Below are 27,517 nucleotides of genomic sequence, written 5' to 3'. Positions count from 1 at the left end.
GGAAGTAAGCTCCTTTGCACTCAATAGGATTTACATGTTTCTGAGTAGATATCTATAAGATTGCACTACATGACTGAGCAGCAAATCTGGACATTCTCAGATTGCTAAATGGCCTTAGGTACACCACCCTTTCTTAACCTCAGCCCTGATCCACATCTGCAATATGGGGATAATAATACTGACCTATCTTGCAGGGTTGTTGAAGGGATTACAAAATTAATTATCTAAAGTGCTTTGAATCCTCTAAAGTCCTATCTTAACATTAAGCATTTTTAATTAATCACTTAATGATATTTAAATATATTTGCATCTCTCCCAAATCTCAGTAAAGTCACCTTTTAAAGATACTGAAGGAAAATGAAGTCACTTAGGATTTAATAAGCAAAAGCAACAGCTCACTGCACAAAGGAGAGATTATCTTATTTGTTTCCTATAGCAGTGGGACACCAAAGGGCACAATTGTGCCCTTAAATCGCAGCCCTGTGATTGAAACGTACTCTGCAATTAATCTATTAAAGCTTTCAGTTAATCATGACATAGATTAACCTGATGAAAGCTTGCTGCCCTGGGTATGAATCTATTAAAGACAGAGGATGCCAATGGTTCTTTCTATTAATCTTTGTAGAGATAAACTTTGAAAATAAGAAGTACGAGTATGACCTTGAAGCCAATGTCACAATGTCAGCGTCAGTGCAAGAAAAAGATGTGGGGAAATCTGTTCTGCGGCTTACTGGAAAGTTTTATATTGTTGGAGGGGAGCAGCAGAACACCCTCAGGGTAAGTTTTCTCAGTAGGCATGGGAGAAAAATTCAGTTCAGTTCACATTTAAGACTGAATCCTGTCATATTCACTCTTTCTGAAACAATATGAGAACCATAAAACAGACGTCCTTTGAAATTCACATTTATCCGAATGTTGTGATGCAGTTCTCCAACCAAACAAAAATGCACACATAAGGGGGACATATGCATAAAAATGAATATATTTGTGAAAATCACATATAAAAATGCATTATATTAGAAGAAATTGCTTGCAGAATGGTGTACGTTAGTCAAAACTGCATAGAAAAATGTGTTTATTAAGAGAAATTCATACCAAAATGCTGAAGAATTTTCATGCAAATTGCTGCAGAAATGTGGAGAACTGAATTTAAGATATGAAAAATGAGAAACTGAGAACCATAATTTACAGATCTTTCCATCCCAATTTCTCATGGAGTCCCTTTAAATAGCCCTCAGAGTGCGGAACACTCTTTCTAGAATTCTTTATGCATTACAAGCATGTGGGTGTCATCTAGGTTTCACTGCAAACTTTCACTCTCTGCCCATCACCATATCCTACATTCAAACGTGTATTCAACACAGAATTCGCTGGGGTGGGGGAGGTTCTGTTCTCGGTGAGCCTTAAATTCAATGTATGCTGAGCCTTTCATTAACCTTAAATTAATGGTTAAAAATAAAAAGGCAAAGCAGCAAGCAACATTTTTACAAAAACACAAGCCATGGTTTCACCAGGTTTATGGCAGACTTATAATGGGACGTCACAGATAAGGTGGCAAGCAGAGAAATGAGCAGAGATGGAACAAAGACAGTTGGACCAGCCTGCCATTGGGCAAAAAACAGCCGCTCCAGGCAACTCTTCTGGGGTGTCATGAAGGGGCAGCAAATTGTTAGTCATTTAATTTATTATTGTTGCATTTTTCTGCCTCAAGTGCCAAATATGGCTGACATTGGGCACATACACATTGACATGCCGGGCAGGAAGGAAACTTTTGCTGTTCTGTCTCAGGCAGAGAATTGTCTTGGGCTGGGCCTGCAAACAGAAGAAATTAGAAAAAGAAGAGAGAGAGAGAGACAGAGACAGAGAGAGAGTCTGACTGCAGAGGAAATTCAGCTAAAAATGGCACCAAACCACATAAGATGTGAAGCATAGCCTTATATTTGCTAAATGATCACACAGAACTAAAATGACCCATGAATTGCAAACAAGGGGAAACCAGCAGGCTTGCGTTTCACTCTTTGTACAACATAACTGTTTTTTTTTCTTTAATCAAAAAATGTTGCGGAGTTTTCACAGAACACTGTTCTTATACATTTCTCAAAAGAGACTATATACAAATGTTTGCTTTATCTCTACTACATTATATACGAATACATGGGGGCATTTAACTGCAAAGAAAAAGTAGAAAATTATATTAGATCTTTATGTATGTTTGTCACTTGAATATATTGAAAATATAATATGCAAAAATATACATAATGCAAAAGACGGGGGAAGAAAGATAGTAAAATAGTTGTTAGTGCACCCATCAACATGTTGCCTGTTTATATTTGAAACACTTTATATAATATGAAAGGGTATGATCCAGTCAAAACTAATAATTTCTGTGCTGCAATCTACACACATTTCAGTAGAACTTACTTCTGAGTAGACATGTATTAGATTGTACTGTTAATTTCTTCCACTGAAATCCGCAGGATTTGCAAGTGCTTCACTTTAGCTGTATCTACGCACTATTTTCCATTTAAAAAGATAAATTAAAAGAAACTGGTTTCCCCCCCTTATCTTTATTTTCAGTTTACTTCTCTAAAAGCAGAAGATGCTGTTGGAATCCATCCATGGGACACTACTGCACCTCCCAGCCAACCTCAATCATTTACTTCATGTGTCAAGTATACCTACACTTTTGGCTACTCCAATGGGAAGGTTCACAACATACACGTCCCAAGAGAAGCACCTGACCACTGTGTGAACCTTGCCAAAGGGCCCATGAATTCGTTTCATATAACAGTAAAAAACGACCAAGAGTATAATCTACAAGAGGTTTGTTTCCTCCAAATATATTTAGTATGCATTTGGACTCGTATTTTCAAGTGGCTTTAGTTTACCTTAGTGCTGAATTATGTCACTTCTTTACTATTTACACTGTCATTTCAGTGAATAGCAAGCGGTCATCTTAGTTTTCTGCTTTGTCCCCGGATAGTACAGTTGACCCCAGGGCCGGTTCTATAGGGCGGCCAGGTTGGGCACTGGCCCGACGGCCCCTGGAGCTACAGGGGACCCCTCAGCCACCCCTCCGCTCCCCTTCTGTGATCTGCAGGCTCCCCACGTCCCCCCACATCTCCCCACTTACCTGTGTGCTGTCTTTTACCATTGCCCTTAACAAAGATGGCGGCTGCGGTTTCCCTAAAGTACTGATGCCCCTGCCGCCATCTTAGTTGATGGCAGAGATGCGCGTACATAGCACACATGCGTGCCATCAACAAAGATGGTGGCGGAGGCTTCATCCCCTTAGGGAAAGTGCGGCCGCCATCTTGGTTAATGGCAATAGTAAGACAGGAGACAGGTAGGTGGGGGTGGGTAGGTGGGGTGGGGTGGGGTGCGCGTTTGAGCGAACACGCACATGAATGCAAACACGCATGTGCACACACACCGGAGCCCAGGGCAAGCTGATGCCTAAGGGCCCCGGCATTCCTGGAGCCAGCCCTGGTTGACCCTACCATTAGGCAGAGTGAAGCAGCTGCTTCAGATGGCAGATGCTGTGGGTGGGGAGCAGCAGCAAGATGATGGAAGACTGACTTGTGTTGGCCACATGCCCTGCATTTAAGTTAGCCTGCTGCCCTCATGCAGGCATTACTCTATCACCAGTGTTGAAGCTTGTTTCTGTTGAATCAACTGCCAGTCTGATCTGCTTCTATATGTGGGAGGAGGGAGGTGCCAATTTGTCCAGCTCAAGCAGCAAGGTGTCTTGTGCCATCCCTTTTCCATCTCATTCCCAGCCACCACCAAATGTCTAATTTCTAGTTGGATAGTTAGAAATACTATTCAATTAGATACTTTCTCATTAAGAAGTCTAATTTATTAATTACAGTTTTCAAATGGTAGGGTTTGACCCAAACAATTTGGTCTATAGTGTTACCCTCATCATGAAATCCACAGGCCAGACCACTGTCAAGGTTTTGGGACCATTCAAACAACTGCCAAGTCTATTTCTACCTGGTTTTCTAATATATTTATAAATAAACAATATATAGTGTAAGAACAGAAGTGTTGAGCGATGCAGTTAGGTAATATTAGACTCTAGACTTTAATGATCTTACCAGGGTGGGATGGGGACTTTTGAGATGTTAAAGTGTATTAATCCACTTATTTCAAAGTGTGGTAAGGCAGTCCTCCTGTATTTGGAGCCCCCACTTGTTCATTCTGTTGAGTCGGGCCCTGGACCTCTGCCTCAAAGTCCAGCCCCAATGGTGTTACTGAATGAGATACAAGAGCTACAAGAGCAACAATTGATAACCCTCAGTTGTGGAAAATTGATGTACCTAACGTTAGTTCCAGTTTCCTGGAACACACTCCTTTGTACTTCCAATGCCCCCTCTTTTTTTCCATGGGAGTTTGTGTTTGTCATGTGTGACTCTAAAAAATGACTTCATCAATACTTGCAGGATGGGATTTTAGGTGAGTGCCACACAAGATACATTATCCAAGATGACAGGAGGAACAACAGGGCCATCATCACTAGGACCAAAGACCTGAACAACTGCAGGAACAAAGTGATGAGGAGCATTGGAATGTCCTACATCCAACATAACCCTAACTGCCTGCTGGTAAGAATGCTGTAACTAGATTTGCTCACAAGTGAGTGTAAATCTGGTCTGAAGTCATGCTAACTGGAGGTGTCTCTATCTGTTATATAGAAAGATAGAATGGTCCAAGGGACTGCAGCATTCACCATGAAGCTGAAATATAATAGCGCTGGATCTAGCGCTCAGATCACTCAAGTCAACGCTGAACAAGTCTATCTGGTTTATCCATTCAGTGAAGCCGATGGTGCTGGAATTATGAAAGTCACGTAAGCAGCAACAGCTCAACTAATAATTTTAGAAAAAGCGCTATCAAGTGAGCCATGGTTCCAATTGATCTTTGCAAGAGCTGGGTAGTAGCAACTGGGTCAGGCATTTTCAGCACTCTAAAAAAAATCCTGCTGAGTAATAGTTGCTGTCATCTGTCTGTACGTAAGGGCGGTTCATGACCATTTACCTGTTTTACACCACCTGCCTGGAGACAACATGCAAGTTTCATTTAACCAAAAGTTGCTAATTGAACTTAGGATCCCATGTTGGCACTTTGCTGCTTAGACATAGACTATCAGGCATCTCTGTGACATCAGAGAAGGTGAGACAAGGGCAGGCAAAAGCACTGTGACACCGAACCACACAATGATATCAAATCAACTGGTCAATACTAGGAGGCACAAAGCTTGTTGACTTTGAACATGCTGGTAGTTTGTGTAGCCACCATACAAATTATACATTTTCTATCATATTCTATCCTCCATATTCACCTCAAGACATTTTTAAACTATCAGGTCACTAAGAAATTGTGCCCCAAAGCAAAAATATATCTGAGATAAAAAGGCTAAGGCTATGAATCCTATGAAAGCAGCTCTAAAACTATCCATGTTGCCCTGTGCTCGTCTTTTCTGCACTGAACACCATTGTTCACCAACAGGCAGGATGCTGGGTTTGGAGGTGAGAAACTTATTCAGCAAGTCTCTCAGCCTCAGGATTTCATCCTCCAAATGAGAAGTAACAGAGACAGACTTCACAGCCTTGATTTTGAGGAAAGACACAAACCAAGAATGTAGAGCTCATCCCACATTGCAAAGGTCAAATGACAAACAGCAAAAACATATTAGGTGTGAAAATCAACGTTTGCTGCTACTTAAGAATTGGTCTCATTTGTTTAATTCCCACAGAATTTAATTCAGCAGATATAACATTCAGGAGTGAATGAGGTATTGCATGGAATGCAAATTAACAGCTTGAGGGTGTTAAATAAGCAAAACTGCACACAGCACTTCTTTATCACAAGCAGTAGTGTAGTAGCAAATTCAGAAGTGCAGGGTCCCTTCATGACAGGCACAGCCACGCCCCCTCCCTTTTGTTTTGTTTGCTGCTGGGTTGAGAATGAAATCCTTGTTAATGCCTTCTCCCACAACAGACACCCCTAGGAGCAAATTAACACGAAAGGGGAGAGTGTTCTCAGTGGCTGACTCACTTCCTTTCACTCTGATTGGCTCCAATTAGCAGAAAAGGGCAAGGAAGCATGTTAGAATACACTTCTCAGTGGCTAACACACTTCCCTTTTACGCTGCTTGGCTCATATGATGCTGGAGACATAGGGACTCTGTTCCCCAAAAAGTGAGGGTCAAAGACCCCACAAGTCCATGGATAACTAAACCCCTATCACAAGTATCTGTTTAGTTCAGGCCTGCAAGCAGAAACAGTCCAATCAAATATTTCCCCTTTGTCCACTATAGATACAATCCTGACTCAGTCCTAGCTACACTTCCATCAGCTTCTACAAAGTCAGCAGTGCACCCCATATCTCCCAGTTGTTCTCCTGTTCTCCTATTTCTGCTGGATGAATCTAGAAACAGTCCAGATGAGTGACTGAAAATTACTTATTCTGCAATGGCACTTGTGGTTTTCTCTTTCCTTCCAGGCAAAAGCTTACCCTGACAGATGTGAAAAATGAAGTTGCCCAACTGCCACAGACTCAACTTGAGAGTGCAAGCATTCATTTCAGCTTGCCAGAGAAGCTGCCCCCGATGACTCTTGTCAGAGGAAACCTTAATCAACAGGTAGAGAATGTTTTAACGTACAGAATGGTTCTACTCTCCATAAAGCCAATAAGAGTAGAATGTTTTTATTGATCATAACACATATGTTGTAGTTACTGGTTCCTTTTTGTTAATCTAACAGATTGAAGAGATATTGCAACAGTTTGACCACTTGCCGCAAAGCATCCGTGCAGCAATTGCCTCCAAGCGCCTCTTGGACCTTACCCAGCTGATCCGTGTTTCGAATTATGAACGTCTGCAACCTCTCTGGGCTAAGTTTGCGAACAGACCTACTGTCAGGTATGTGGCTGATTAGTATATAAGATAGAGAGCATTACTATAATGTGCTGGCAAAATGATGTTTTCTTACTGGAGATAGCAAGTCTCAGGATGGGCTCCTAAATAATAGTGTTTCTCCTGTAGGGGAGAATTAAGAATGCCAGTGTGGTGTAGTGGTTAAGGTGTTGGACTACAACCTGGCAGACCAGGGTTTGAATCCCCACACAGCCATGAAGCTCACTGGGTGACCTTGGGCCAGTCCCTGCCTCTCAGCCTTAGAGGAAGGCAATGGTAATCCCCCTCTGAATACCACTTACCATGAAAACCTTATTCATAGCGTCGCCATAAGTCGGGATCGACTTTAAGGCAGTCCATTTCCATTTTTCTTGAGAAAGTTCTTTTCTGCTCATTGCAGGCAAGCGTTACTGATTGCAGTCACCTATGCAGGCACTGTAGATTCATTGAAGCTTGTGAAAGACAAAGTCCTCTCAGGAGAACTGCACCAAGCTGAATCGTATTGGGTGGTTCCCCTAACCTTACACTCTGCCAACCCTAGCATATCTAAAGTGGAAGAGACTGCTAGAGTGGCAACGGTAAAGTATATGTAAAATAATAACTGATTGTATCAGAATGAAAAAAATGTTAAATAGACTTCAGCAATGAAATCTATAGGCAAAATGATGGTTATTTATAAACTAAGAAACTTCTATTAAATTCTGGTTCATAGAAGTACTCTCTTCCTCTTACCAACAGGAAATACTCAACAAATACAGAAAATCCGCATTTTTGCTTCAGAAGCTTGTTTACCTGGGATTTGGGTCCCTGGTCCAAAAACAATGTTCTCAGACTCGCCCCTGCCACAGTAAATTGCTTGAGGTATGTGGTCCTTGTTTTGGGTTAATTTAAAACATTTTATAGTGTAAAAAGAATATATTTTCCAGAACACTGGGGAATTACTGATCTTAAACTATTAATTTCAAAACTCCACCACAGCCAAAAGGAATCTGCTTCACATAGGGACTGGACTAGATTCCCACACAAAGATGCAACCTGTATAGATTTCTTGGAGTGAATTTTGTCCTTTCCCCTGGATGAAAGTCAATTGTTGCTTAAAATAGCTGGGATCTTGAATTAGTTTGTCAAGGAATATTTCTGGTATGTTTTTGGAGTTTTATTTGTGTGATTGGAATGGGATGTCCCCTAAGGTCTCTTCAGTCCCATCAATGCCATGGTCCTATGTTTTTATACTCAGTCTTCAGCATCTTCTGATACAATAGAGTCACCTGTAGATGGCCCCAGTAATCCATGATTCCACTTGATCTCACTCTTCAACTTTTTTCCATTGGGCAAAGTGTTCTACATAAATGGCGTTTTGAATGAAATTAAAAAGCATCTGCCTCTTTTGTCTGTAGCCTCTCCACAGCTATCTAACTGAGGCAACTAGGGAGCACAATGAAAACAGAATTATTCTGGCTCTGAAAGCTATTGGCAATGCAGGGCAGCCAGCCAGCTTGAAGCAAGTGAAACTCCTGGTTGATTCTGACAAATATTCAGAATATATTCAAGCAGTTGCTGTTCAGACTCTGATGAAAATTGGTAAACAGGAGCCTACAAAGGTAAGTGGAACAAAGGATATATTTCACTTTGATGTATTAGGTGCAAAGTATTTGCTTTATGAAATGGTCAGGATTTGCTATTTCACTGCACTACAAACCTACACATCCTAGTTGAACATTGAGATTCAGTATAGTTGACGCTATAATGATGTGCCAAGACAGTCTTCAGAGACTGTGTATGAGTGATATTAGACATGACAGGGGAAAAAAATCCTCCATTTTCAAAGGCAGTATACCTCTGAGTACTACTCAGACAATGAGGGGTGGCTTTCTCCATCATGCTCTTTCCAGAGCATTTGGCTAGAGTGCTTGACCCAGTGGACTAATCAGATACTAGATTATGCACCAGTGGTGTAATTCCCTAGTCACACAAGAGGTGCAATTTTAAAACAAACTCTTCCTCAAAACTATTTAAAATGCTCCCATGCATTGTTTTCACATTTATGAGTTGATCCCCATGATAGATCCATTCATTCCTCTTTAAATCTGAGTGTGTGATTCGTCCTTGCAACCCACACAACTATTGCGAGGTGAATACTATTAGCTGACGGCCCCGTGGCATGTTTCTTCTCCTGCAGGTGCAAGGCATTCTCCTTCCGATCTTTATGAACCCTGCACACCATGTTACAGTCCGAATGATGGCTTGCATTGGCCTCTTTGAAACCAACCCTGCCATCCCTACCGTGACAGCTGTTGCTAGCACATTGCTGAAAGAGCCCAATTTGCAACTGGTCAGCTTTGGCTACTCTCACATGAAGGCTCTGGCAAACATCAGGAGGATCCCACTGTACTACAGCTTGTAAGTAGATATACAGTCAGACCATCCGCCATGTAATGAATCCACTGCTGCTGTTAATTATCATTGGGATCAGCCCTATCATTAAGTTGACAACATTTGCTCAGTTCATATAAATTAAGGACTCATTCCCACAGATCCAAGGCACAGGCATAGGCCCTTTAATTCCTTTTTGCTCAGTGTAAACAGCAACAAAGACTTTGTCCAGGACCTTTTCTTTAGGCAGGTCAGCTGCTCATTGCCCTTTCCCTGTGCTTTGTAGAAGGCAGTTCGGAGAACCCAAGGTGATCCTCTCATTTGCTAGTTGCCTGGATCTATTATAGTCCATAGGTGACACTGTGACAGTAATCTATACAGCAACTGTTTCCAGTTGCAATTTAATTAGTAACAGTTTTGTATAGGTAGCCATATAGCAGCAAAAACAACAAAGAATCTTGTGTTAGCCTTAAAGGCTAATAAATTAATTGTAGCATACACTTTGTGGACTAGAGTCCACTTCATACAATGCCTGATATATTTGTTAGCCTTTAAAGTGCCACAAAACTCTTAGGCAACAATCATACCTAGGAGTAAGTCCCACTGAACCCAGTGGAGCTTACTTGTGAGGATACATAGCTAAATGTGGATCCAATCCACTGTAACTGAGCTATTCATTCTGCTAAACTTGGAAAATGCTTTCATTTTGTGTTTTTGTAGTATTTTAATCATGAAATGGTATAAAAACACTCTTCAAGTACTTGAAAGGCTGTCACACAGAGGAGGGTCAGGATCTCTTCTCGATCATCGCAGAGGGCAGGACACAGAATAATGGCCTCAAGTTACAGGAAGCCAGATTTCAGCTGAACATCAGGAAAAACTGTTAGAGCAGTAAGGCCTTGGAAACAATTACTTGGGAAGGTGGTGGGCTCTCCAACACTGGAGGCATTCAAGAAGCAGCTGGACAGCCACATGTCGGGTACGCTTTAGGTTGGCTTCCTGCATTGAGCAAGGGGTTGGACTTCCAGCTCTACTATTCTATGATTCTATTGTAAATTCTTATTGAGAATCACCTTGGGATTTATTGTATGTAGGGCAGTACACAAATGCACTAAGTAATCAAGCAAACCAACAAGCAGATATGTAGTTGCCTCCAACCATGTTATCTGGTTTATTTAGGTCTTCTGCTTGCAATGTGGCCATTAAACTTCTGAACCCCAGACTTGACCAACTACCTTACAGTTACAGCAAAGTTGTTTATCTGAGTGGCTTCAATAGTAAGTAGCAGATAAACTGTTCATTTCCCAACTTTTTACCAAATAAGCTATCATATTTTGAATATCACCTTCTGTTCCTTAGCACTTTGGAATGGAAACTGTCCATTCCATTCCAAAGTGCTATATAATTTTAAAGAATCTTTAACAAACTAAATTCAGGTAAATTCTCACCCATTGTTTTTGGTCTTCAGATTCTGTATTATATCCTATATGCTGCATACTATAATCTATATTTAAGCAAAATAGCCCTGTGCAACTTGTATCCTGCTAAGCCAAATGCAGCTGGGCAGCCATATATAGCTGTCCCACAGGGGATCAATATATCGTTTGGTTTTGGTGCCTATCGGAGACTACAAAAATAAATGGAACAGTGGTAGAAGGAGGGGGCATTTCTTCATAAGGTGTGCAGTTTATGCATAATCAGCCAAAACCATCACATCAAATAACAGTTAAAACACAACCAAAGCAATAACTAATAAAAGTATAAAGGACAGCAACCAGCACCATCTCTTTAAAATGCCTGGGAAGAGAAAACATTCTCTATTTCCTAACTTTTAATAATGAAGTGGCCTGGCAGGCTCCTCTGGGCTGATGTTTCCACACCTGCAGTGCCACCAAGAAAACTGCCCCGAGACCCACAAATTTGGTCTTGGGGCAAGTGGCATTAAATCTGGCAAGTTACAAACTCTGTGGCCCTGATCTAAAACAAGTCCAAAAGGTCGGGGGAGACTCAAGAAGATCAAAACATTTTTCTCCTGAGCCATTGGAAAAGTTGACCCGAGCTATTCTTTAGCAGGCTTCCTTCGCTGAAAGCTGTCCTTTACAATGAAATTATAATCGTGAAGCCTATAGATGTCTGTATTGTTCTGTTGGTCAGTTCAACAGACTGCTTTGAGGCCCAATCCTGAAATGTGGTCCATAGGAAATGTAGGCTTAAGGCAGAATATGCAAAGCCTGACACCAGCACAACATCACAAAAGCATGGTGCTAAAAACAGATATGTTAGCACAGGATTATAAATAGCCAGTTGCCTGTCGCAAGAAGGTGGCGGCCAAATCTATCCTAATGACCAAGCTTTACAAAGCTTTCCTTCTCCCCTTCCTAACATTTATGTTACAAATTACAAAGATAGGTGTGGACGAAAGGGGGTAGGGCGGGTGAACATTTTCAGCTAGCAAGTAACATATGTGACCTTATTTGAAAAGCTGTGTTGGCAGAAGTAAAAGCCCACTGAATCTCATGAATAAAACCATGGATGATCACAAGTTTCCTGGGGAAATGTTTCCGAATAGTAGCCATGGCATCATATTTAGATTCCCAAAGATTAATAATGTGACAGTGACATCTGTGCTTTCTTTGTTTTCACCACAGATGTACACAGAATTGGGGGGCTTGTGAAATTGTACTTGATGGAGAACCCCAAAACAATGTTCCCCTCAAATATAATTGTTAATACAGAAGCAGTCTTTGCAGGTGCAACTGTCCAGCCACTAGAGGTATGTGTTATATTTCTTTAGTTCATTTCTAGGAAGGGGGAAAATACCAGAGGTGTTTGTTTTGTTACCTTACCATATCGCTTCACATACAATGCATTTTAGCAGGCTCTTTTCAAAATTGTCTTGTTTTTTTTAAGGTTGCGTTCCAAACTCAAGGCCTCAAGGACCTGATCTTGAAGCATCATTTCCCATTTTCTAAATCCTTTGCCGATCAGAAGATAAGAGACACTGAAGCAAAGGTATGCAGTTTCCAGATTCTGAGTGTAGTCATCAAAGGAAAGTGATGGATGAGGTCTTTGTCAGGATGGCTACACTAGTGAAACCCTGGATTTGGTGGCGGATTTCTTCCCATTGTCCACTGCATGGAAATCCACAATGTGGTATAAGCTGCAGTGAATGACCTGATTGCCTCTGCACATCACATTGTATCCTTCCTCTTTCAACAAGCCTTTTAAGTTGAGACCTCATCCCAGTCTGCGTCTGTGCTGGAATTGCTTTCAGATTTTTTGAAGATGTTTTGTTTTAATATATTTTAAAGTCTTTTAAGATGTTTTATTTAGTGTTTTTATTTGCTGCCCTGGGATCCTACTGGGAGGAAGGGCAGGATGTAATAATAATAATAATAAATAATAATTAATAATAATAATTAATAATAATAATATTCTCTAAATGAATTAAGCTGTTTCTGAGGGCATTCTAAAATCACTGATCACAAACAGGAAAGTAGTCCTCTTTAAGCTGTGAGCATTTACAATGGGAGTGTACTGACAGCCACAGAATTAAATAGCCAAATCGTGTCTATTGCTCTTTGTTTTCGTAATTTTACTTACTTGAACAGACCCAATACTGAATAACTCTCATTGGTTTGATTTTCAGCTGCCAGGATTCAAAGAATTCTCTCCTGAAAAGCCTTTATTATCTGCCTCTGTTACAATGTTTGGCCAAGAAGTTGTCTTTGCCACCCCTGAAGAAATACTGCAAATTATGAAGGTAGGGCAGTTTGTTTTCTTTCATAACCTACTTAATCAGCTTTTTCTCCTTGTCTTTTAACCTACTGTATCTTTGCCCTATTGCAGATACAGGAAGAAAGACCACATTGGCTGCAAATATTGCACAAATTCTTTGAAATATTCAAAACCAACATTAATGAACAATTTACTCTAGCTCTGATGCTAGAAACTCGGCAGGTTTTTGGAAGCTGTATTGGCGTGCCATTGGAATTAAGCTTGAATGCCATTGCCAAAACACATGTTTCAGCAAAGGGTAAGCTTGGAGATGACCAAATTTCACAGTGATTGGGGAACATTAACTGTTCTGACTTAGAGGACCTACATCTCAATTTTGTTTAATATTTGGCCACATTTTTTTTAAAATGAAAGCAAAGGTTTTGTCTCTATGATAAAAAATTTATAGTTCATCTGTAAATGGTTAAGAGAGCCTTTATACATGTTTGTTTATGCTTTGAGCATTATTTTATTCCTCTTGTCTCTCTAGCAAGAACAGAGTTATCTCATGATGATCTCAGACAAGCCAAGGTGCAAGTTCAGGTTGACAGCAACATTGAGTAAGTAGAACATGTTTATGTTAATTTTCTGTGGTCACAGTTGACGCCTTCATTTTTGAAAAGGTATCTTCTGAGCCTAAAAGAACACTAGCAATTTACAAAGCAGAAATGTCTAATATGTGCCCATTCCCATTTTCTTTTAGCTTCCACGGCTATGGAAAGCTTTCATGGGGAGTGAATACAGGTTTCCTGCAAAATGGAGTGGAAATGAAAGCCGAAGTCCATACAGAAGGTGCAGGGAAGTTGAATGTAACAGTGGACATGAAAAATAAGAATGTCAAATTTGAAGCTGGCTTACTCCAAAGACAAACTGAGTTGGCAAGGGCAAGGTAGAGTGTCTAGTTCACAGTTGTGTAATGTCTTTTTTTTGTTATCTGCTAGCCCATTAAGGCTTCTGTCATAAATAAAGACACATACAACTTGATCACAGGGTGTTTGTTAGGCAAGAGGCAACAGGAAGCAGAGGCTACACCATGCTCTGTCATTGGCTTCCCCAAAAAATCCTGTTTCATTATATAATTGTCTACTGTGGGGGAGGATTATTATGAATATATGTAGTTGTCCTATACTGAGTCAGGGCATTGGCCTATCTGGTCTAGTATAGTCTCCTTTGATTGGCAGCATCCCAAGGTCTCAGAGAGGAGGTGTTCCCCAGCCTTGCTGCCCAAGAACTGAGCCTGGGATCCTGTGTATGCAAAGTTTGTGTTCCACTACTAAGTTCTGGCCTCTCTTCTCTTGCTCTGTTACTAACTTGAACAAGTTCTTCTTTTAATGTCCTGCTTCCTATTTACATGTTTAATAGTTGTCATTGCATATCCACACAGCCACGAAGCACATGTTGTCTCAAGATATCCACAATCTGAGAAGAAGGCTCCAATTCTCCCAGGACTTGAAATTGATATTTTGGATGGACACTTCAATTCAGGAAAAGGCGATGTTCAAGTAAATATCACTTCTCTCTCTGTGTGTGTGTACATGCACACACATTCACCTTTATGTATGCATGTGTCCTGTGGTAAAGGTCATTATTTCCTGGGCTTGCATATAGTTTATTTTTGGTCTGATGCCTGATCTCTTCTTTTTTAAATCCTGGTTTTATTTATTTAGTATTGTTTAGAACTTTTGGCTATGTGTATTTAGTGAAATTAGATTCTTTGCTGACGGTGCTTGGACACTGTAGAGGAAAATGTAAAATTATTGTTGTTCGAGGCTAGGTTTAAGACTGATATAGATATGCCTTTGTAAAAGTCAACATTTCACAATAAAGATGTAAATTAGGATGAAATCATTAGCTAAAGGTTAGAGCTGTCACCTTCGAAATCTTGATTAATTGTATGAGCTTTAACTTATGCAATTAATCAATCTAATTATTGATTAAAATACTAGTTCTGAAGAAGAAAAATACTTTGTTTTCCCATAATTAATGCACATATCACACAACAGTCATAGTCTTATAAAAGGCATCCTCTCCCATCCGAAGGATAGATGAATCCTTTCAGATGGTGCCAGCTACCAGCAGTTTTTCTAGGAGGATTTATCTATCCTACAGTCTTACACAAATAATAATTTAAAATGTAAGCTCCTTAAGCAACTAGATTGCAGCCCTTTTAAAGACTATTGGTCATTCTTGAAATTAATCAATAAATAATGTTTTTATTAGTTGTAAACTTGTCAAAAGATGGGGAATAAAATATTTTAAATAGACTTAAAAAACAATTTCTGACATTCGACCTTTCCAAATTAGGAGTAAATATCAAGAATTACGAGTTAATGACAACATTTGCTGACTTTTTCCTAAACACATCTGTACATTCCACGATACTGACACACATAACAAGCTAAGTGTCTGGGGGGGGAAACAGACAGTTTGAAATATGCTAGATTCATCTTTTCTTATGTCTAATTTGGCTGTGTAGGTACAAACTCCCCAGTTTCAGATCTTCGTAAGGCTTGGTAGTGGTGGGGTGGCATCAGTAACAAGAGCAGCCATCAAATTCCTTACTTTGTGCATTACCCACTCCTTCCCATAGTTCCCATCTGAAGTATATCAGATCCTTTTTTCTCCTCACTCCAACCTTCATCATCCTTTTCCTTGTCTCACCTTGTCTATCATGCAAAGAGTAATATTTTTAAAAAGAAAAGAAAAAGAAATGTATTATCCAAACCTTTTAATGAAGAACACACTATGTAGCTGACAAGAAAAGAATAAAAGAGCAATATACAAACATTAACTTAATATAAAGTACACTAATGGTAAGATGCTATTCATAAGCAGGCAGAACATAAATTTAGCCCAAAGGCTTATAGGAATGAAAATGTTTCCGGAGCTCTTCTAAAGTATACACACACACAAATTCGCCTCAGATACATACTGAGGTGGGTTTTTCTTTATTGCATAACTATCATTTTTGTTTGTGGTACAGAACTTGTATGTTACTATGTTTGGGGATGCATTGCCAAATACTGACAAGCTTATGTTCAATGCAGCAAAAAAGTTATTCCCACAAATCTGGGCCTAAAGATGTGTGCTACCGGGTACCAGTGTTCCATTGGATGATGTGTTCAGAGACCACCAAGGAAACAGAAGATGTTGTTCCCTTGCAAAATACATGGATGCACTTCTTGTGTGAAAGACATGAAGTGAAACTTCTAGTGAGACCAGGTATTGTCATATGACAAAGAAAAAATTCATTTGTAAGCACTCATGAGGCTGTGTTCCTTTTCTAATGTATATGCATGAATTGTAATCCATAAAGGCATTGCTATGGACAAGATTCAGGGAGAGATCCAAATAGGCTCTGCAACACTCAGGATGAGAAGGGACGTGAGACCTTCCGAAGCAGCAAAGGTACATAAATGACACATAACCTTAACAGATCACATCAGTTGTACAAATTAAACATTTCTGCAGAACAATCCATAGAGAGAGGGCTATGTTGGGACTGTGCTATTTTGTTGTTATGTGCCTTCAAGTCGACTACGACTTATGGCGACCCTATGAATCAGCGATCTCCAAGAGCATCTGTCATGAACCACCCTGTTCAGATCTTGTAAGTTCTGTGGCTTCCTTTAGGGAATCAATCCATCTCTTGTTTGGCCTTCCTCTTTTTCTACTCCCTTCTGTTTTCCCCAGCATTGTTGTCTTTGCTATTTTAAGCTATTTCAAAGCTGTCCAGGTAAGAATTGCAAGGTGTCATGTGCTACAGATCAAATGTCTTTTTGAATGAATGAACATATTTGTTTTATTTATCTCCTCTCCTCCTCTACGCATGTTATAGTAAATATAGTAATAATATAGCAATTATTATTTTCCCCTGATAAGAAAAGCAAATGAACAATTTAATGAAACAAGATGTATATTTTTACAAAGATTTTTTCCCTTTGCTCTGAATTATGCAGGAAGGTATAGGCAAAGCACAGAAGAATGCAAAGCATGCGAAAGGCCACGATCCTGAGCCCTACGCAAAATCAGATAGTTCCCCATCTTCATCCTCCAGCTCTTCTTCTTCCTCTTCTTCCTCACCTTCTGCTAAAAAATGGCAGAGCAAAAAGAGGGGTGATAGCAGCAGCAGCAGTGACAGCGACAGTGACAGCGACAGTGACAGCGACAGCGACAGTGACAGCAGCAGCAGCAGTGACAGTGACAATAAAGCAGCACGTTACCATGGATCCAAGCGTCCTCACCAACGCAAGTCCAGAGATGGTTCTTCCAGCAGCAGCAGTGATAGCAGTAGCAGCAGCAACAGTGACAGCAGCAACAGTGACAGCAGCAGTAGTAGTAGCAGCAGCAGCAGCGATAGTGATAGCAGCAGCGGCAGCAGCAGCGGCAGCAGCAGCGGCAGCAGCAGCGGCAGCAGCAGCGACAGCAGCAGCGGCAGCAGCAGCGGCAGCAGCAGCGACAGCAGCAGCGGCAGCAGCAGCGACAGCAGCAGCGGCAGCGGCAGCAGCAGCGACAGCAGCAGCGACAGCAGCAGCGACAGCAGCAGCAGCAGCAGCAGCGAGAGCTCTGAAATTTCCAGGAAAAAGGTAACTTAATTTATCATTGCTCTGAGTGGAGTTTATGAGTGTGTTTGAAATGCAGCCACTGCCACACTTCAAATAAGTGAAACAAGCAGCGGCACCTCTTGGTCACCTGCATGTCACCCTAGTCAGGCCAGCAACTGGAGCACCAGATCAAGCATCCACTGCCTGTATTCTGATGCTGGGGCATATGGGGAGAGGTCTTATATATGCTGTTCCCAAGTCTCTCTTGAATTTGCCAATGACTTCTTAAATGTTGCAAGGAGACTTTGACGAAATCTATCAGTACCTGGGGTGGCTTTTCTGCAGTGGTGGTAGCAGGGGGAGGGGATTCCAGCAGGCTCTGTCTCAGATGGCAAAATGGGTTGTGCTGGCTGTGTATCTAGTAAACAAAACAGGCTTAGATTTTGTTTATGTTAAAGAAAATCCACATTGTCTGATAATATTTCCAAGAGTTTGACATTCACAAACACTATTCATTTTTTAAAAAAATTATCATTGTTCATTAATTTTTTTTAAATTAACACTGTTCACAGTGTGCACACTATCTTTTTAAAGTTTTGTTTCTGCATGTTAATCCATTGCAAAAATCCATTTCTTATCTTGAAAGCTCTTCAACATTCTCCTTTTCTTATTTTCTAAGGGACGTCGGTCAGAGATTTATGAGTTTGTTTTCAGATCGGAACGTGAACAGCAGGTGAGGATGAGGGAGGGGGTTAGCTGTGCCTATTAGGTAATGACATAGAAGGCTGATTGAACAGAGCAAAATTAGGAGCCAAGGTGCTTCACCTTGGACAGCTCTTTGAAAGTTCAGACTAAAATCCAGAGCAGATTCACTGCCCCACTGACATCGGAGCCACCAGTCTCCACTGCCCTTGTTAAAATGCCTCTTTGCCTTTCACCCTACCAGCCACCACTGGAAAGAAAACTGTCCAGATCACAAGACTGCCTTCATCACTGCTTAAGCTTTGAAGATGTTTTTTATTTTATTTTTTTGCAGTCAAGAAAACAGCAAACTGGTGGCCGTCGCCGACCAAGCAGCAGCAGCGGTAGCAGCGGTAGTAGCGACAGTGGCAGCAGCGGCAGCAGCTCCTCTTCCTCCAGTTCTAGCTCAAGCAGTGAAGAATATGGAAGAGACTCTTCGGTCAGTACGCTATGTTGCCCATGGCAAATGATAACACTGGTAGGAATTTGCAAATTAGGCATAGTTAGAATAAACAGAAAACGTATTAATCAGATTTAGGTCTGTTTGTATTTTTATTTACTTAATCACCTTTTGATGTATGTATTTTGACCTAATGGAGACATCAAAGCAGTTCTGGTAAAATATAGCTGATTAAAATTAAAATAACTCTCTCACAGAAAACTGTAATAAATTAATATCAATATAAAATGACTGAATAGATTACATAAGAACATAAGAACAGCCTGCTGGATCAGGCCAGTGGCCCATCTAGTCCAGCATCCTGTTCTCACAGTGGCCAACCAGGTGCCTGGGGGAAGCCCACAAGCAGGACCTGAGATTAGAGCAGAACAGAGCAGAAATGAACGAACATAGGGCCTATCTTAATGAGCCATCTCTAGAAGGGCAAAAGAACAAACTTAATTGTCCTTCTAAAGGTTTCAAAGGGCACTCACCTGATAGGTCTTCCTAGCATGAGCTGAATAAAAAAAGTGCTAGTACTTATGTTCACCAGTCTCATCTTCAGTGGGTTTTTTTTTTTTTAAAAGAGCAGAGCATTGAGTCAGTGAGAAGTTCATATGGGACAAGGTGCTCCTTGGTATTGGCTACCTGATACTGAAAGCAGATGGAAGGCGTAGGAGGATCAGTGCCACTCCTGTGTATCTCCTACAGAGGCTCCTCTACCATGTGTATCTACCCTGGTGCTCAAAACAGATTCAGTCCCAAAGCTGGGCCAGAAACAGAAATAGGTTCACATATTGCCTATTTGGGTCATTTTTGACACACATCTTTAGTAAGACTCTCCAGCAACAGCTGGATCTTCTGGAAGCGGTGAGAATTCTCTTTTTTGATTGCTCACTAGAAAGAATGCCTCAAACAGGTTCAGCAATTAGATGAACAAATTCCATATAAATTGTGTGGTGCATTCTCTATTAGAGTATTGACCATCCAAATTTACATTTGGTTTAATTTTTTTGCTGTTATTAAATAGACCAGTGGTTTTGAGAAACATTTTGGTGGGTCAGTTGGCTGCCAGAAGTCACTGGCAGCCATAAGCAGGCACAAGGAAGACTGTGTCTAATACAAGGAAGGGAGACCTTCAGCCCTCCTGAAGTTGTTGGACTCAGGCTCCAGCTCCCATCAGCCCTAGCCAGCATGGCCAAAGGTCAGGGATGATGGCTGAACTTGTGGTCCAGCAACATCTGGAGGGCTATTGGTTGCCCATGCCTGGCCTATATCAGAGGCAATGTCTTGGAGTCACTTGCATCAATAATAATCAATAATGATTATATGATAATGATACCAACAGTTTCTTTGACAGATCAACAACCTAAATATTTTTCCCCATTTTCAGTCCCAGAAGTTGGAACAAGTTCTGTCCGCTCATCTCCACTTCATCCGTGGTGATAAGCGATTAGACGGACTCAGCACTGTGGTATATGCCAGCTCCTCCATGGTAAAAATGACAGTGAGAAACATCATGCAGCCAAGGAATCCAGTCGTCTGTTTCGAAAGTGCAATGGTCAACCCTCACAAACTCAGGGTAAGCCTCCTCAAAGCACGTTGAGTTCCCACAGAGCATGAAATTAAAATGCTAATAATGCATTTTAACGAAATGTGCTTGATATTCTGCTCTACCACTTAGGCCTCTCTGCAAGCAGGCCGGAATTGTCAGGCCTACAAGGTGGCAGCAGAAGTTGAGACGGGTTGGTTTGCTAATCATCCAGCAATTCAGTTCAAGGCCCAGTACCCCAAGGTTCCTGCACTAGTGGCATCCATTGGGCAACAGTAAGTAAATATGTATCTTTAAAGGATTTATTTATGACAAAGCTGTTCTACCAGGCAGCTAGGGTATGGATGTGTTTATCGTGCCTGATCTATTCACACTTCTCGTTGAAAATAAGATGCCCAGTTTTGATCTCAATCTCATCTCAAGGTTATAACTTGCTTTTGAAGGCCTGGGACAGACAAAATGGGAAATGAATACAAGTCCACTTGTGTCATCTGCTAAAGAACAATAGCCTTTAAAAAGCTATTAGCCATTTCCTCCACCATCTGCCTGCAAACTGCCTGTTTGGGGAAGAAACCACATCAGGCCTGCAGACTATTGCTTGCTGGCCTACCATTCTAGTGATTAAAATGAGACCTTTAGCTCTTCTTTGTTTCAACTGATATGAAGACATCCCTGAAAATCTCAACTATGCACTTCCTATAGTTTCCATCCCAAGACAGGCAGCTATTTCTGAGTACATTGGCACAGGGCAAATAAACAGAAGGGTGACAAAGATTTAGCCCCTCACCTCTTTGCTCTGCCTTACACTGGTCTTCCAGTCACTTTAGTTGTCAAATGTTGTGTACAGCAATCTGGGATAAAACTCCTCCTGTCCAGCAAGTCCATTGCAATCCAGAGCCCACACTCTGGCAGATTTCTGTGGTCAAGTTTCTTTTTCTGTGTGAACAACAGAATAACAATCCTAAGTGCCAAATGTAAATCAGGCTTGTGATTTCCAGCTCCAGCTTTTTTAAAAAACAGCAACATGCCCTGAAGCCAAATTTGCCTCATTGTGGATCAGCTGGGATTGTTTTACCTTGGACCAAAAGTCTATTTGGATGAGAATGCTCTATTTAAATATGTGCAGAATGTCTTTACCACACCCTTTAAGCTACAACAGCAAGTTAAGCCATATTTTCCTTTTTTTTTAAGGGTATCTACAGTGTTCCCTGGAGCTGCTTACATGATGGGCTTCTCACAGAAAATTCAAAGAAACCCCTCTCAAGAGACTATACTGGTCATAGCCCTAACTGATCCAAGAAATTACGCCATGGTCTTGAAGATGCCAACTGTGAGTTGTGTAGATACCATTATTTCAGATGTGAAAGTGTTATTTCAAACTAAACTCATGGATCTACTTTTCCACCATATTTGATTACCTTTTCCTTGGCTTTTCAGTAACAATTACTCTATAGTCATGTCACGTGCAAAGAGACAGTTTGCATGACAGTTTTCCTTCATGCCCTTAGAACATATCCATCTGTTCCCAAAGTGTATGTTGAAGTTGTTGAACTATTAACTTCCGAGATATAATGCAATATGAGTTACTTGGCTAATATGTGACCAATCATACAAGAGGAAGGACTAGCTAAAGATGAAGCGGGGAGCCATTTTATGCATAATGATATTGGGGGACTGCATGTGAACAAAATAACACAAGTTACATCCTTGTGCCTGTCTGACACACAAAGAGGAAGACAGTGCTGGAATAGAAGGGCACTTTCTGTGCTTAGTTTTTAATTGGCTTTCATATTTCTTTCCAGGTGACCATCTATGGTGAAGACTGCATGCTTCCATTTTCACTGCCAATAGGTTCCTCTACCCATACTTCAAAACTCTGGGATGTTCCATCAAGGATCCTTGCTAGTCTGAATGGTCAGTAGTTTTACCATCCCCATAATTCTAAAAATATATTCTCTTAGTAAATTACTTTCTTTGGATGCTTCCATGACAGTCAAAGTATCAAAAACCTGTGTTTTCCTCTCTCGCTCTCATTGCTCTTCCTCTATTGTCAGGTGCTTGCTCAGTAGAAGGTCAAAAGGTCATAACCTTCAGTGGACGAAGCTTTGACAAAGGATTGGCTTCAGATTGCTTCATGAGTTTGTTACAAGACTGCACCTGTGACAAGAAGTTTATGGTGCTGATGAAATATGACTCTCACAATGACAACTACATACAAATCAAAAGCAATTTTGGGGACACGTAAGTACATTTGATCCCAATAGCATTGCAATAATCTAATTCAGTCACAGGGTGAAAGGAAAAGTTTTAGCCTCAAGAAAAAAAGGGGAACTTTTATTGTTTGCTATGAAAGATTTTTACCCCACTCCTCTTCAAAAAGAAACCAGAATGGCCTGCAAACAAGATCAATCAATATTACAGCCAAAACAACAACCAACCGACAAACCCAATAACTACATCAAAACAACAACCTCAAAAAATAAATAGTAATAAAATAAAAAACCCAGCAGCATAGAACAATAGGATAGTCAGGTATATGCAATCCAAAGCAAAATAAGAGCAGATAAAAAGGCAGCTGGGGGAGGGGGGATCAGAACACAAAAGTAGAAGAAAAGAACCAAGGTCTCTCTAAAATGCCAGATCTTCACATATTTTCTAAAAACATTCAGTGTAGTGTGGGGATTAGGTGGGCCTCCTTGGGGGAGGACTGTGCTAGACTGGTGCTATAGCCAACCCATCTCCTTATGGATGACCACTGTACTTCACCTGCTGATGGAATCCGAAATAGAATCTTAGGTGTTGAGTTGACTGCACCAAATGCCTAATCTGGGCAGTATTATCACATCTGGCATATATCCAGTCTATTCAAGCCATTTATCTATTGTTCCCTTTGTTCTCTGTATGTTCCTCTACTTTAGGGGATTTAATATTGTGAACAAACACTTCTCTGCCTTTCCAGAGAAACTTAATTGCTTTTCCAGATTAAGCCAACAAAAAATCATGTCAGTGCAGGGAATGATATTTTAACTAAGAATCAGTTGATCAGAGTAGCAGAATGCAAATTTAGTTTTAAATGAATCCAATGAGGGTTTCGAACAAATGACTATCCAGATAGAAATACTTTAGGTGATGCATAGTAGTGGATTTATCTGTTTTGTTCCTTCTAAAATAGTACCTCAATATGAAAAAAACATAGTGCCTAATATTAACTATATTATTGGAAGTAACTCATTGGCAGAGAACTTGTGAATTGTGACGGCAACAGAATACAGTAGGGCCCCGCTTTAAGGCGTTCCGCTGATGCGGTGCCTTTCATTTTCAATTTTAAAGGTTTTTTCCCCCATTTTGCAACGTTTTGCGACGTTTTTGCGCGACGCGGCCCATTAAAGTCAATGGGGTTCCGCTTTATGGCAGGGGTCCGGAACGGAACCTGCCGTATAAGTGGGGCCCTACTGTATTAACGTTTTCTTTTGTCTTATTTTTTAATAAGGGAAATCATCCTTGAAAATGTCAGTGGAAAGCCCATAGTAAAAATTAATGGTACTGTAAAAGCAATGGAAAGTCTCCCACTCCGACTTGAAGGTATGTAATGTAATTTACAAGTTAACTCATATATTGTCTCAAGGTTTGAGGAAGGAGTGGCAGACAAAGAAAGAAAACGTCAACATAAGATCAGCATGGAAGAAATACTGGATTTAAAAATTAGTGTTGACCAGTCCTCTACATCAGGGCTAGGAAGTGGTACCTACACAGATGAGCATATATAAAAGCAAACTAGTGTATACTGTAAGATATACTGAAATTGACTGTGGGGGAGTTGTGATGGACAGGAATTTTCAGTTTAACAGGGCCAACAGTTTACTCCAAAGAATATTTTATTTATTTATTTATTATTTATTACATTTATATACCGCCCCATAGGCAAAGCTCTCTGGGCAGTTTAGAGCAATTAACATTTTTTTTTAACTTTGTTTGTTTGGAACCCCCCCAATGGAATCATAATTCTGACTTTTGTTTAACTTTGCTTTAATTTACAGACTTGTCCATCATAATTCTACAGAAAGATGGCAAAATTATCCTTTCTTGTCCATCGCTGGGGCTTGAGGAATTGCAGTATGGTGGACTTAACGTCAAGGTATTTTTCTTGCTTCAGCCAATGGTTTCAAGGTTGTAAAAGCATTTGCAAACTACAAAGCAAAACCTGTGCTTGTCTACCAGATCATCAACGTAAATTGCCCTCTTTAGCTAATAAAGATATTGCTCATGATATCAGACCCCACTATTCCTTCAGATCAATAGAGCATAACCTGAATCTGCAAAGCACCTTTCTGATAAGCAGAAGCTGGAGGAGCAGGCTAGTTAAGGTATAACCATCTAAGTCAATATGGTTTGGATTTGTAGTCTCTCCATTTTCCAGTATAACTTTAAAGTGATGATTCTTTTCCTCTAGCTACAAAATATGTCATTAATGCGTTTATGGAACTAACACAGACATTGGAGAGAAATCTCCCATTAGGACTTTGTGTTGTGTCGGACTGAGAAACGTAGTGGTAAAATTCTAGTTGACATTGAAGAGCGCCTCTATTTATGAGTCCATCTTTACTATCCCACAAACAGCACCTTAAATTTTTAAATATGCTCACCTTTGCTGTGTGCTATATTTTCAGTGCTTGCTTTGGCAGGATGAGTCCATGGTGCTGCAATGCTTCACATTTTTATTGTATACTCAGTACCACCTACTTTTTTTCTTTTCTGTTCATGAAGGTTACGGTTACTCCATTGATTGGATATACATGTGGTCTCTGTGAGTTGTATGGCGCAAATGAAAGACAGTTCCGAACACCAAGTGGCTCCTCAGCTAAAGATGAAGTGAGCTTTGCTCAGTCCTGGGTGGTCTCTGAGGCATGTGATGGAGGTAGGTACACTCCGATAGCTTGTTTTGATTATCACTAAGGTAGCTAAGTCCAGGTCTAGGTTTAAGAGGATCCTGCAAAAAGTAGCCCTTCTTCCATCTGTAAGCTCTGGCAGCAGTACTGGAGGGCAGCAGTGCTCCAAGAAATGCTCCAAGCGGCATCAGGCAGTTGTGTCTAGCCACCATATAATATCCCACAAGGCCCCAGACCAATGCTAGATTAGAGGCAAGGTGGAAAATTTAAATGGGGCTAAACAAAACACAACACTGCTCGAAGTACCCAGAAAGAAAAAAATAATTAAATGGTAGGCATCGGTGGAAGGTCCTGCTTGTTTGATGGGGTTCCAGCAGTTGACCAAGGATGCCAAGTGTCAAGGCCAGCACTGAAGACAGCCATCATTGATTTTAATAGTTTAACCTTTGAATTAAATTGCTTGAATCCCAATACCTGCTAAGTGACAAGCATGAAGATGGTGATTCTATAAATGTTGCTTATGTTGTTGGGTTATAAACCCCAGTTTATTATTTTGTTGAACATTATCAAGGAATATTATTAAGAAATGATGCTATAGAACTTTTGGGTTTTTTTTAAGCAATGTTTTAAAAGATCTATACTTATCCTATTGCAGCATGCAAACTGCAGCACTCAGCTGTGAGACATGAGAATCCAATCCTGATTGGAGAAGAAAATCCACAGTGTGTTTCTAATCTGCCCGTGCTGCGCTGTAAGGAAGGATGCACAGCCACCAAAACCACCCAAACTTCTGTTGGCTTCCACTGTGTGTCAGCTGGTAAGCCCATGCAACATCTACTGCTTTGGATTGCACACTAAAAATATGCTAGTAATGTTTTAACATGGGGCATAATTAAATGACAAATGTTTCAGGATGACATTTTGCTACCTTTCTAGGGTCCCCAGGGTTTTAAATGTCTTGCTCTTGGGGAGTAGAGAAAGGAGCAGCCTGGAGCCTGATTATATTGGGGGAGTTCAGAATGCTATGGCAGCAGGACTATGCTTATAGTTTTGCTTCTATGAGAAAGAAGGCTTTTGTTTATAACATGTTTATAAAATCCTGAAACTCTATGGCATCAGTAAGCATTTTAAAGGAATTTCTTTTTCTACTTTCATGTTTTGCCAATTGTATATAGAATATGTTTTATTAATGATTGGTTAAGGGTGGGCTTAATGTGATAAATGTTTGTCTTCTCACAATATTGTTTTAATTTTGAACATCAATCTAGAGTGTGTCAACAGCATTTCTGAACAAATTTAAGGAGAAATAAGACCCACTGAGTATAACTGCAGGCTGTACTGGAGACATGTCCTGTTGATTGAAACAAACCTGCCCCCCATGTGATGCACATTAGTGAGCAAAATTATACATGGGAGATGCGGAGGAGAGGTTTAACTGCCACACTCTATACATTTAAAGCAGTATCATACCACTTTAAACAGTCCTGGATTCCCCCAAATAGTCCTGGGAATTGTAGTTTGTGAAGGGTGCTGATCATTGTTAGGAGACCCCTATTCTCTTCACAGAGTTACAGTTTCCAGAGTGGTTTAACAATCAATCCATTTTCCCAGCGAACTCTGAGAATTATAGCTCTGTGAGGAGAAGAAAGGTCTCCTAACTACTCTCAGCACCCTTAACAAACTACAGTTCTCAGGGTTCTTTGGGGGAAAGCCAGGACTATTTAAAGTGGTATGATACTGCTTTCAGTGCATAGTGCAAATGGGGGCAAAAATTGCCTCTCCCTCCCAAGCTGGCATTGAAGGTGCCTCTTGAAAACAGCAGCTTCAGAGAGGAGATTTTTGTTGGAGCTATAGCTATAGACTCTAGTTTAGCCTTCAAATGCAGGTATGAAAATCACTCTTCACTTTACAAAAGATTAATCCTTTTAACTTGTTCACACCTTTTCTTTTGTTTCTAGGGGCAACCTTGCCTACTGAACTGACAAAGCTGGCTGAAAAATCAGAAGACATGGTAGACACTATTGAATCACACACGTCATGCTCTTGTAACCAACAGACATGCGAATCATGAATTCCCTACCGAACCAATTAGAAACCTGTAATACTGTTTACTGTGGGGGGGCAGTATGTCAATTCTAGGCAACTGCACATATGTTAATTTAAGTATTTAAAAACTCTACTGAACTTTCTAAAGCAATCTGATTTTCTAAAGAAAGTTGAGCCATATTCCTGTAGAAACAAAGGTAACTGTGAATGAAATGTGAATGATTACTTTCTAATAAACAC

At 40.5% G+C, this 27,517-nt stretch overlaps 1 protein-coding gene across 1 annotated transcript; it reads left to right on the top strand.

The window, feature by feature from the left end:
- Positions 1 to 549: 549 nt before the first annotated feature.
- LOC133386876 (vitellogenin-2-like) lies at positions 550 to 27,517 on the top strand. The gene is made up of 33 exons (XM_061630648.1): positions 550 to 777; positions 2,578 to 2,823; positions 4,446 to 4,607; positions 4,698 to 4,852; positions 6,508 to 6,646; positions 6,768 to 6,925; positions 7,320 to 7,497; positions 7,658 to 7,780; positions 8,317 to 8,520; positions 9,099 to 9,319; positions 10,472 to 10,569; positions 11,941 to 12,065; positions 12,203 to 12,304; positions 12,942 to 13,055; positions 13,142 to 13,328; positions 13,560 to 13,629; positions 13,773 to 13,958; positions 14,454 to 14,571; positions 16,117 to 16,291; positions 16,386 to 16,477; positions 17,029 to 17,655; positions 18,293 to 18,346; positions 18,650 to 18,793; positions 20,187 to 20,375; positions 20,478 to 20,620; positions 21,537 to 21,675; positions 22,148 to 22,259; positions 22,400 to 22,586; positions 23,836 to 23,927; positions 24,383 to 24,480; positions 25,110 to 25,260; positions 25,887 to 26,048; positions 27,190 to 27,517. Exons 1-33 carry the CDS (start codon positions 550 to 552, stop codon positions 27,300 to 27,302), a joined length of 5,292 nt encoding a protein of 1,763 aa, XP_061486632.1. The 3' UTR covers positions 27,303 to 27,517.

The sequence above is a fragment of the Rhineura floridana genome, chromosome 6, assembly GCF_030035675.1.
Source record: "Rhineura floridana isolate rRhiFlo1 chromosome 6, rRhiFlo1.hap2, whole genome shotgun sequence".
In the NCBI taxonomy this organism is placed as follows: Eukaryota; Metazoa; Chordata; class Lepidosauria; order Squamata; family Rhineuridae; genus Rhineura; species Rhineura floridana.
Note: the sequence above shows the minus strand (reverse complement) of the source record. Positions and strands in the feature narration are given on the sequence as shown.